This window comes from Bombus affinis, chromosome 1 (assembly GCF_024516045.1).
Source record: "Bombus affinis isolate iyBomAffi1 chromosome 1, iyBomAffi1.2, whole genome shotgun sequence".
Classification (NCBI taxonomy): Eukaryota; Metazoa; Arthropoda; class Insecta; order Hymenoptera; family Apidae; genus Bombus; species Bombus affinis.
This window is the reverse complement of record NC_066344.1, coordinates 7,437,347-7,449,674: the sequence shown is the minus strand read 5'-3', so window position 1 is coordinate 7,449,674 and position 12,328 is coordinate 7,437,347. Positions and strand designations below refer to the sequence as shown.

Sequence of the window (12,328 nt, the reverse complement as noted above, 5' to 3'; positions counted from 1 at the left end):
AGCAGGTCTGATAATTACCTTTTACCAAGAATATATTAATAAAGATCTTTGTTCCAAGCTATTTATTGCTTTATCGTTCTCGTACCGTCGTTCTTTTACAACGATTCATCTTTATACAAACATGAAACCTAATCTGTCGAATGTTGTGATCTTTATCTTGATAAAACAAAATGGATCATACGCAATTCGATAAAATAATGTAAAACGGAAAATGTTGTGCATTCATTATTTCCTTATAAAACGAAAGAAACTTTTCGGACGACCTAACGTGTTCAACCATATGAACGAAACTAGAGTTCGAAACTATACATGATGTAGCAGATAACTGAAACGAAACGCGAAGACAGCGTTAATCGGCGTAATATTTTTATCTTTCTTAATTCATTACTCGATTACCACCGATATTAAAACATTCGGCACCGCCCACCTCCAATTATCCCTACCAATTTCTATCCAATCACGTAACTTCGTATTTCTTATCGCTATCACTATACCCCTCCAACACCTTTTCTCATCGTCGATTTGCTCATCGTTGAACGGCAGACCATGCGATCGACGCGAATTTAACATGGATTATCTATCTAGATTTCTCCCGCAACGAGATGTAATTTTCAAACGGCATCCCTAATTGAACAGGAAACGGCAACTAAATACTAATAACTCGACGGAGAGTTTAGACGGCTGATTCGATTTAATCGCGCGACCGAAGACTGTATTTTGCCTGAGTGGTGGAAATCAGAGCGAACGAAGGCGTGTTAAAGGCGTGTTAAAGGTGCGTTTCGCGATCCTTCGAACGCCTCCGAGCGAGGAAACGTTCTTCGGACATACGAAAGTGTTCAGGCATTTTACACTTGGAACATTTTTATAAATATATTGAACGTGTATGCAATTTTTTAAGACTTAATTAACAGTGTAACGAGCCGCGACTATGGCACGAGTAGCGAATACATGAATACTTTCGCGAACACGTGTAGATTGGACGAGCGCGGTCAACTTTCAAGACACGAAACGCCGATCGATTCTTTCTGTCGATCCGGCCTCGTAATCCATCGCAGCCGGCTTCTTCTTTTTCTCGCTAGATCCGCCTCTTTTGGACAAACGGACGCGTTCTCAACTAGCTAATCGGCGACAAAGCGACTGTTGCTTTGCCAACTATGGGATTACAGTTAACCACTTTAGGTTCCCTTGGCTATTGGTTGAGGAAAGCTCGCGCGGAATGATGTGCTCACACGTGCGCTTAGTTTTCGAATTGTTTCGCGATTGTTCGTAGTTCGTCGTAGCAAGTAAGCTCTGGAAGTTAAAATTGCCTCTCGCGATCGTCAAGCATTCTGGCACTATCTCATGATTTGAAACCCTCTTAGGCTGTTTAATTTATGATGTTCTGTAATCTGGTGTTTTAATTTGGATTGAATGAAAAGTATTGTTCTAGATCTATGCGAAGACTAATCTCATGATTAATACAAAATATCTAGAACTGGAGCACGTATCAATTAATCGAGTATTCAATTACGATATGCTATTAATCAAACTTTTCACTCATCAATTTTAATGTTTTACTCGTCCTACAAGAATATAAGAAGAATTGTATGGTATATTTTCAACGATGCTAGAATACGTTCAACTATACAACTGTCTTTGTTACCAAAAATAGACACGAATGTAGATATTCCTAGTTTCTAGCTGCGTCTAACGATCGGATGTAATAACAGTCAGGCAAGGCATATAATGGGATAATGGGGAAGATAATGGCATGTAACCGAGCGATAATTTTTGCACGAGAACGAGGAAGCGTGCGAATCCTGTCGTAGGATGACAAATAAGTCGTGCGAAATCCGTGCACGCAGGAAATGCTCGCGTTTAATTAACTGAGAAGACTCGATTAAAGAAAAACAGATACTTACGAGTGATGAGCTGCCGGGAAAATATACAAGGATCAGAGTTGAGATTTTTAGCAAGAAACACTCGTAATTGACATAAAGTTGATTAATTGTACAATTATTCGGGTAGCAACAAAGAACAAAGGCGTGTTTTCACAGAGGGTTGAAAAATAAGTGCATGATCTATTGTACCGACAGACTATTTACATTGCCTTAACGGGAAATTCGCAGATAATTTAAGAGTATTATGAGCATCCTTTAATCGTGATAATTTAAGAACAATGGAATACAAGAATATCTTAATTCAGGGTTAAGTATCAAAGAAACGTATCTCGGAGTCCAAAATTCATGAATTCCGTGTCTTTAAGTCTCCCATAGGTAGAAGATTTATGATCACTGTTCATAAAAATACGGAGAGATTCATCTTATAATTTGCCGCATGATACTTCATATCTGCGAATAGGCTACAGAACATATGCGTGAAGAGTAGTCAATTTAATTTAGAGACTAAAAGGCGTAAAATCGCTTTTCCTTTCACTCGTTCCCGGATTTTTGGGCCACCTTGTCTTTTACTTTCTACGCTAACGGCGACAGTGTAATTGTTCGTGCGTTTAAAAAATTCACCACCGGTTGAATACGTAGCTTCGTTTTTACTACAGCATTCGCAGACCGATTAATAACACGGTAAAACGTTCCTGCGAACGATGGAAGATTACAGGCCTAGGATTCCCAACGATCAGAAAACAAACTAGCAAACAACTGTTTTCCCGATATGAGTCACGTCATGCTGTACACACAATATACTTTGAAAAACTAATATAGAGAAGGATTTTTTTTTACAAATGCAACGATCCTTCCCTCGCAATTCGGGTCTCAATGAAATTTCTCGGCTCGTACGAAGAAACACGAGGCTCGTTCTCAGAAGGAACGCAGAAACCGTTTCACGGACATTTCGTTAAAATTGAATTCCACAGTGACTTCCGCTTTGTGTTCTCCTCTGTCTTCCTCTCTGTCTTGAGACGACGAGTGTCCCTTTTTCATTTTGTTTGCCGTTTAACACGCGCGTCGATGAAAACGGCCATGGAACGAGGAGACACAATCGGTTGCGGAATTACAGGTTTCGCCGAGAAGAAACAGGAAACACTTTTACGTAGAAAGAAGAGACAAAATGGCGAAAGAGGCATCTACAAAGAGAAAGCGGATGCTCGAGCAAAGAAAAAAAAAAAAAAGAAAAAAAGGAAGCGTCGCTGTGATATTTTCAATAAAAGACGATGGAACTGAGAGAAGAGAGATTCGATCCGCGGGACGTTTAATAAAGATCACGAGAAAGTACAGTTACGCTGTTTTCTTTTCGAATTAGTCGCATTAGCAGACGATTCCTACGATTCTCTACTCTTTAACAACGAGATATTGGAAACGCTCTGTGGAGAACGTTGTAGCGAGGGAACGTTGGAATGCGAGGAAATTATGCGTTCCAAAAGAGGAAGGCAATGGATGCGCACACATGAAATGGTTCGGAATCGTTGCACGCGTGGAAAGTCACGGTATCGAAATCGAGTGCGCGCATAAACGAGTAGAGAATGATTTTTAAACGCGAACGAAAGGATGGACGCTTTCGTGTGTGATTACTTCGAACGTTCGTCGATGATTTCATGCAATTAGTAGATCATAGTTAGCCCCAATATTTAACTTATATTCTAACTTTCGAAGTTAGAGGATAATTGAATTACACAAAATGAAAAATACACTGCACTCTTCCTCTTTTTCTATCCGAATTACCCTCATAAATTAAAAAAGAACCTGTCAAGATCCCCCTGAAAGAATGAAACACTCACCACCCTCGTATCTGATCCTCTTTAAAAACCCCCTCTTCATAAAAAGACGATCCTTCCCTCGCAAACGACGCAACGAAGCGTCCCACCCCAAGTAAGTCAACTTCCTCTCGAAAAGCCAGCGTATATCTGGCCTCTCTGCTCCGACCCACATATTTCCTTCGCCACACAATGCCGTCCTTTCAGGAAACCCTGCACGGACACCTTTATTCCCTGGTCGGTTAATCGTTGACAAAGTACCGCCGCAGGAATACAGTTAGACTTCCGCGAGAGAGCCTCGAGGAAAGGACAAACAGGACGCGCAAAGAAAGGAAGAACGTGCCGTAGAAAGAGGAAAAGAGGGGAAAAAAGAAAGGGAAGGACGTGGTAACGCGGCGATAAGCAACGGAGAGAAGCGTCCTCAAGCACGTAAATAGACACGGTTGCCGAGGATGCGGAGGCGTGTGAACCGGGCTTTACAGGCCCACGTGGCGGTGGGTGTGCCCTGGCTTCCGCATACTCCTTCGCGGTCAACGCGAGTTATCTTCTCGCGAAGACAGCGTGTCGCGAGCCTCGCTTAATGGAAATTTTAATGACCAAGTCGGCCAGGAATTTGTGTTAGAATTATGGAGAATTTGAAAGACAGGAGGCGATGCTTGTTTATGAGTCGAGATAGTAATTTGGGGCAAACGTGGGATGTATGTAGTGTGTTTAAGAACATTAATGACAAGGATGTAATTCTTTAGTAGTTGTTTCATAGTAATTGTTTTATAATTTACTTTTCGGTAATGGTGTCTGTGAAGAATTCTAATTAGGTTCTTCCCATATATTTTTCTCCTTTTTTTTGTTATTTATCAGCCAAAGGATATTGAAATTAATTTGACGAATTAATAAAAAAAAAAAAAAAAAAAAAAAGGAAAAAGAAAGAATAACTCTTTCGTATCAAAGAGTATCATAAAAAGGTAAATCTGTAAGACTTACCAGGAAGCGTGAGGCCGCACGTGAGAACATGTTCGGGTATGTCGTGAATGGTCCTGGGCGCTACCACGTCGTCCACTCTCTTTTTCGTTCCTGAAACAGGAGACAACAGGGATCTCGTTACTCCCGCATCCTTTACGAATCCGATCTCCCAAGGCTCGCGTTTGTATCTCAATCGACGAACGGAATCGTACACCAGCAGATTTTGGTAATCTGATATAATGCTACGTATACGGGAGGTTTTGCATAAAGTGTCCCTTCTGGTGACAGTTGCACAAATATGACCGCGATCCATCCGTGAAAGGATATCGAATAACTTTCTCAACCCCGATTCAAAAACCGGAGGAAGTGTTTCAGCCGTGCGCTGCTCCCAATGCCAACTGACCTATCGCAAAACTCGTACGAACACCACCGATTCGTTTCGCGTGCCCAAGCTCGTATACCTTCGCCTGTCTGCCTGACAAATTCGTACAAATTGGAGGACAGGGACGGAAATTGTCGTACCGGAGGTTCTACAGTTTCACTTTTGCTTCGCACTTTGGGATTTAAGTAGTGACGTAATATTAAATTATTAATTGTTACATAATACTTTCTCTCTCGCGCAAATGTTATACTTGCCAACTAAATAATTGCGGATTTTGTCAATACCGCCTAATGACAAAATCCGCAATCACTTAGTTGCCAATCCAATAGTCGGTATTCGATGATAGAACGTTAAGTTAATTAATTATTAAATTTTTTCCCCGTCAAACAAATTTAATCGTTTTGAAGAATCAGATAAATATCTCTAAAACTGACTTCTAGCATGCATTGCCGTAGGAGGCCCTTGGATTCAAAATCCATAGATCCCGAATTCAGAAATTATTAGCATCCCAAACGCAAATGCCGGAAACTTAGATTTATAGTGCCATACATCACGCACAAACTTCTCCATTTCGCAACGAATAACGCTTCCATTTAAGGACATGTCCCACACTTACGCGTAATTTCCACTGCAAGTACTTGCTAATTTGACCTCGAGCCTCCGATAATCTCACCTTTTAACCTGCAGGTGTCATCTTCGACTGGCGATCGAACGATCGAAGGTGAACGTCTCGATACGCGTACCTTTTCACCTTCGAACGATCGTTCGACCAGTCGGGATGCACTTTCTATCGCGCGACGTGGACAAATTAATTGCAGGCAATTAAAACGACCGCGCCGCGGCCACAGTTTATGGTTTATTGTGGCTCGCTCCGCGGCTAAACATCACACTGCAAAAATCCCCTACGAAAGTACCGCTACGCCGCGCGGCGAGATTCGAATCGCGGAATAGGAACGCGCCGCGCCAGCCAAACCAAACGAACATCGTGTCGATGATTTAAGCATCGTGAAATTGTTTATGGACCGGCGAATTACTATTGAATTTCGATGCTGGTATTTTATTGTGCTTTCGTGATCATGCAGCCGATAAATTCGTTTTGGAAGGGGAAGGTTCTGATCTTTCGTTATCTATCGGATATTCGATTCGAGAATTTTTAGATGAGTCCTGGAGAAATTATGGAGTAAATTAGATGTGATTTTTTTTTCTTAGTTAACTCCTTGCCTGTATATTTGAATACGGATTCTGTGTTTTCTGAATGTTTCTGGTATTAGGAAGAGATACGGATCTGTGTAATTACGTATTTGCTTTTAATGTCTTTGCGTCGATGTAAATTGCGACACCGAGACATTGATTGCACATTTTATTGATGTAGGATATATGTATACGTAGGCAATCTTGATTTACATAACGGGACAAAAACAGAAATTCTAAAAGCCTTTCCACTAAATTTTTCATTAGTCTCAGTCATAAGCTTAATCGATAAAAATTCAAGTTGCGAGAAGAATCAAATTTTACATGTTACCAGTTAGTTGTCGACAAAGTTAAAGAGCTTTTTTCTTTGAAAAATTTTCCACGATGCTACATTACCAAATACCACGATATAAAGACGCAGAGAACAAAGATGTAACCAAGACCTAAAGTTCTTCAATATCAAATCAGTTATACACTTCCTGTGAGTCTTTTAATCTCACGTTTCGTACGATTGCGAAACGACCACGCAAATTTCAACGGTCAAACACTTTATGCGGAGGCGTTAATTACGCGATAACGAGGCTGTACAGTTTCGCAAGACAATGAAGCCACTGCATCATAGTTATGGGAGAGCTTGAACTAGGGCTCGTGAACAAAGAGGGCAAACATCGACGATAAGGGGTGAAGGAATCGCTTCTTTTATCATTGACTTATCACTGTCGTTTTCATGGAACTCGTCGATCATTATTACTAACTGTCTCGTGAAATCGGCTCTTTTTTCTCCTGTTTATCTCCCTTGTTATGGAAAGAATCAGGGAGTGGACTGATGAATGAGCGGAAAGATCGGTGAAAAATGAAAGATTAGAGAAAAATATAAAAGTAAAAAGAATGGAAAAAGTAGAGAAACATCCGGGGATGATGGTAATTATTATTACTGCGATCTTACGCAAATCCGTTCATTTGTACATTTTTCGACTTTTAAATTTTCTACAATAAATTAGGTTTGAAGAAGAGAAAGACATAACAGAATGGGAATATAAATTGATGCAAATCTCCATTGAATTGTCAGAAGAATATTAAATTGGACAATTAAAATCAGTAGAATTTACGGAACTCTTCGGATATCAAAAACATGTCGATGAATCCTTTCGCTCAGCCTTAAAGTAACGCAGAAGCAGCGTGAAACGGTCAAGATCGTAAAACTGAAAGTCGCGAAACGATGGAAAAATCGGCAAGCTCGTAAGACGATCGAGGATGAAAGTGAAATAGAAAACAAGCTCGAGTAAAGAGAAAGGGCGAGAAAACCAGGTGCACACGATTTCGATGATCGAGACTGTTGAACGCGATACGAACGTCATTTCTTTCACGTCGATCCGACATGTCGTTGATTAGTGGCTGCCTCAACGTCTTAATTTATTCCGAGACACCGATCGTCCGTTGCTCGTTTGAACAAACGAACATCGCTGTTTCTCACTTTGAAATCGCATTAAGACGTGTTTGCAATTTGCAATTGGAGAGTTTCATAATGATTGTAGTTAAAAGTGTTGAGCGAACGATTGTCGAGAAGATGCGGAGGGTCTTTGATTGTACTTACATAAGAAAACTTCCGCGAAGAGTGTCTAATAGATGGTAGACCATTAAGATACAAAGAAAAACACTAATTCAAAGTCTTAATTTGTGCTGCTTCTGTTACGAAATGTCGTTAATTAGAATAAAATCTTGTAACCCTCCAGGTTAATACATGTACAATTCTACGTACATTTTGAGTGTCTCGGAAGCCAAAGAAGATCAACTTCGCTTGTTAATTCCTTAATTTCATTGCATAAGTATACGATTAATGTTCAATTGTCAAGAAGCAAATGACATCCATAAGTTTACATATCGCAAAAGATGACATAAGTAATTATCATATTCTAACATCATCGCTACAATTTTTCAAAACTTCTTACAATAATTGACGATTTCTAACGACAATTTGCACGCCTACACCCGATTTTAATCTTCGTTCGTATACACTTGGTACCAAGTTATCGAGCTATTAGTTGCTACTAATCTAATTACCATCCACAGCGAGTACTCGTTATGGACATATGCAAAGTGCGCTCGAGTCGAGCGGATTCACGGTGTCCGCTTGGCAGTCAACGTCAAGATTTCTAATTTCCAATGCACACACGCACGCAGAAGGCAGATCTGAGAAACCTGGCATCGCGTGGGTCAACGATCGTTCGGTTTTCCGAATGATCGTACAAGCTGTGCCAATTGCGCGACGTCACGCAAAGGAAACAGCTGATGCGCTTGCTTACGACGCCAGCTTCGCTGCCCGTAGTACAGAACGGTTTCAAGGGAGGTTTCTTGCGGAGAAACAGGCCTGGAACACGCGATACTGTCTATTTTAAGATGATATTTTATGGTGAACCGGTCCTCCGAGTTTGATTTTCCACCAGGATCAGTCAATTGTTCTAAGAACTGGTGGAACTATTGATCAATTTTTCTATACCTAATATTCTGGGATTGTAATTTAAAATATTTCGAATATTCCAGACTTAAATATTTTCCAAAAATTGCTTCTGTATTCTCCTGCATTCTTCGTATCCCGAAGGGATTATTACTATTACCTCACAATTCCGATATTCTAATTTCCAAATATTCCAGATATAAACGTTTTAAATTAATTGTCTCTCAAGGAAAGTAGTTTTTACAGTCTCGTCCTTAAAAGAATTTTATTGTCACTTTTGGTATTCCAACTTAAATAATCTTTAAACATTCGCAAAACTAGCTAATTCACAAAGCTATTCTAATCTTAGATATTTGAAAACTTTTCTTATCCTCTCTGTATCTACGTCAGGAAATAGAAACTGAATTACCTGTTTAAGGCTAATATTATATACGGCTATAGAATTAGTTTAGCAACGATAGTAAAAATCGTTTCTCAACATGGGGCGAATTAGCCATCGTGACGAAGGGAATCAGGAAGTTCAGGCTCGATGCATGCGGATGAGCTTCGCGTAGCCGTGCTTCCTCCTCCTGGATCTGGCCGGGATCATTGACATAATGATCTGAATGGAAGGGTGGGGGAGGACAAGGGAGGGAAAGGGGAATGCACGGGGGACGATCGAGGTCGCTGATACGCAATCGGATGCTGCTGCACACGGTGTCGCGGATGCAGCTGCTGCCGCTGCTCTGTTCATAGAAACGAGACCGAAGCCTGATTCCGGAGGAAGCCTTTATCGACTTCGTGCTGCGGTGTCGTGCTTCTTGAAACGCGAAGAACAGCTGAATTCGTCTGTTCTCAAAAATCAGTTGATCGAGAAGACGATGATGACAGTCATATATAGAATATTTAAAAAGTATTTCAATCAAAGATGATCACTGACAACGAATTCGGAAATCTGTCGAAATCGTAGTTTCTGCTCCTTTCTTTAATTTCTCTTTTCAATCTCGCTAAAGTTTATGGAAAATTCCATAAGGAGATAAATAATTATTCATATACTATGTATTGCCCAATTATGGAGAAACCATATTGCGATAAATTGACATAAACGTCTACGTATACTAGTCATACTGGTCATTAGGTATATTATGGAATATATAAATTTTAGCATATTTTTATATTGAATAAAGACAAAATAATAATCGAAAACATTCAAGGGTACAAAGAAAAAGATCGCACAATTTACACGGTGCCTAACCTTCTCCAGAATTACGCAGAATAGAAGTTCCCAATTTTCTTCATTACTTATTCCACTAATCTCACGTTAAAAGACATTCACGAATAGCGAAAATTCAACTAATCAAACAACAATTAAAATTTCTGTCCAATAATCAAGGTTCCACTTAACCTTTAACGACAGCATGCTCGAATCTTGCTACGACTTCACCAACAAGTCGTACAGAATTGATTCTTCGCTTTAATTGTAACCATACTTTTTACCGCTGTCCCATAAACATGTAGCAAGCGTTGGAAATAACAGTGAACGTGTTGGCAGGGAAATACGCTGACAACGAGGACGAAAGAGGTATGGCAACGACGGGGATTCTTTGGTTTTTACAGACGGAGCGTAACGATCAGGTGGACCTAATCGCTTCATTTCACGGCACTTTGTCCGTCGAGCTACCGGTTCGCCTCAGCGTCGGGTCAATCAGGGCCAAGATTGGTCGGAGGAACGAAACGACTTCGTTCCGCGTGCCGTGGCCACCAGTCGAATTTAGGTTAATGCACGTTAATGCATCAAACCTGGAACCGGTTTTTCACGGGTGTCGTTCTTCAACCCGTCGATCCGAGGTGCGTCCCGTTTCGTTGCAGTCATTTGTAGTCGTTACGTATTAATCACGCGTGACTGTTGTTCGCGGTGAACGGGTTCGGTCCGCAATTTCGTACGCCTTGATTCGATGACAATGGATCGGCTGAAAGAGCGGATCGATTGAAAGGTTGCGTTAATTTCGGATTGTAGCCATCCAGTTCCCTTTTTCTCTCGTTCGGAATTTACAGTTTTACAAGCGCCGATCGAATGCTCGGAATGTTTCAATTGGAATTGCAAAATTAATTTAAAATCGAATTTGATTTTTTCGGATTGTTGAAGTGTTTTTTGTGTCATGAACATCGTAGACATATAACGTGAAAATAAAGAAAATTGATGTACCGTAAGTACAGCAGTTTCTCTGAACTCTAAGGCTACGGTGGGTAACTTTCATCGGATGAACAAGAAAGCAATATATCATAGAAAATTTCCTGAAAAAGACACCGACGATTGAAATGAAACTAACCGATGGTTTTCCCAAAGAGAACAGCACGCAACGCGTTCGACCACGGTGAATATTTGCGAAGGAGATTTTTGAGATTCCGCCGCGCCGCTTTACGGGCCGGCCGTGCCGCGGAATAATTTGCGTCGATTAAACGCGAAACGTGGCGGCGAGAAACGGCCACTTAAGCCGCGCTGCTTTCCCGATATAACATTACCGCAAATAACTTGTTTCGTGCAAATGCGCGCGAGAGAGAGCCTAACGACGACGATGAAAAATCTGGGTACGTTGGCAAAGTGAACGTCGGTAAAGTGGACGTTTTCCACAACTAGAGCAGAAATTGTTGCTCTCGAGCATTACGTCCACTATCGATACTACCGTGCCAGTTTTATTTCGTTATCTTATTTACAATGTAGTCTTATAGGTAATGCGTACAAACTATTTGCACATTTTTCACCAACTGTCGTATCGGCTGCTATTTTACACTTTTGAGTACTCAATGCGCTATAAAACAACGAAACTATTTAACAAGGTATACTTTAAACGTGAAATTGTTTCCTTTCAATTAATTCAATTGCTTCGTCGTAAAATAAACCAGAAAGCTACGCAAACGAATGGTTAAACATGTGAAATCCTAAGCAATTTCGTCCTCGTTACGTCGATTTCCTTCTCAAGTTTCTATTCCTGATAAATTGAAGAAAACTGAGAATATAGGTTAACGTATCGCAGTTTAGTGAACGAATTTCAATCGTCAACGCGGTAAGTTGGTAAGTATACGCGAAATTGACTGGCGCGCTTACGTTTCTACGAAACTGCGCTCATTAGCATAAGATGATCGCTACGATTGACTCGTAACCGAAGGTTGATTGGATCTGCTCTCTTTACGACCCATCGCATCGTTTGCAACTTAAACGCTTCCATTCGCGATTCATATTCCTCTTCGTGGCCTCGCTCCCTTTAAAGAACGACTTCTCTCGGCTGCAGGTCTACAGAGATATGCGGTTCCGATACTTAACACGTTGCCCACCGATCTACTTGTTCCTCTTAACCACGCGTTGCAATCATTTAACGCGGACATAATATATGGGTTTAGATAGGTTTCTGATATTTATATTAATAACTTGTAGTTTCAAATGAAATATAGCGCTGACAGATATTTTATGGAAGTTATGAATGAAGCTCAGATACCTGAAGGCCACGAGTGAAAAATGTAATAAGCCATATCTCAACCAATTTAAGAAAGTATCGAGTTATGCAACACATTTTTACTTTCGCGCATTTTGTACATGTCATGTAAGATAATCGTTATTTTAATATTTAAAGCTATTTGCATATTTTATGAGTGCTTAAATTTAAAAGCGTAATTA

The 12,328-nt window shown here is 40.5% G+C and overlaps 1 protein-coding gene across 5 annotated transcripts in view; it reads right to left on the bottom strand.

Moving 5' to 3' along the window:
- The window catches only part of LOC126919906 (uncharacterized), a 303,683-nt gene that overhangs the window by 117,735 nt on the left and 173,620 nt on the right, over window positions 1-12,328 (bottom strand). For all 5 annotated transcript variants that reach the window (XM_050729613.1, XM_050729590.1, XM_050729594.1 and 2 more), the window contains exon 6: window positions 4,670-4,759. In XM_050729613.1, the coding sequence (XP_050585570.1) occupies window positions 4,670-4,759 (90 nt within the window). The remainder of the gene's footprint in view (window positions 1-4,669; window positions 4,760-12,328) is intronic.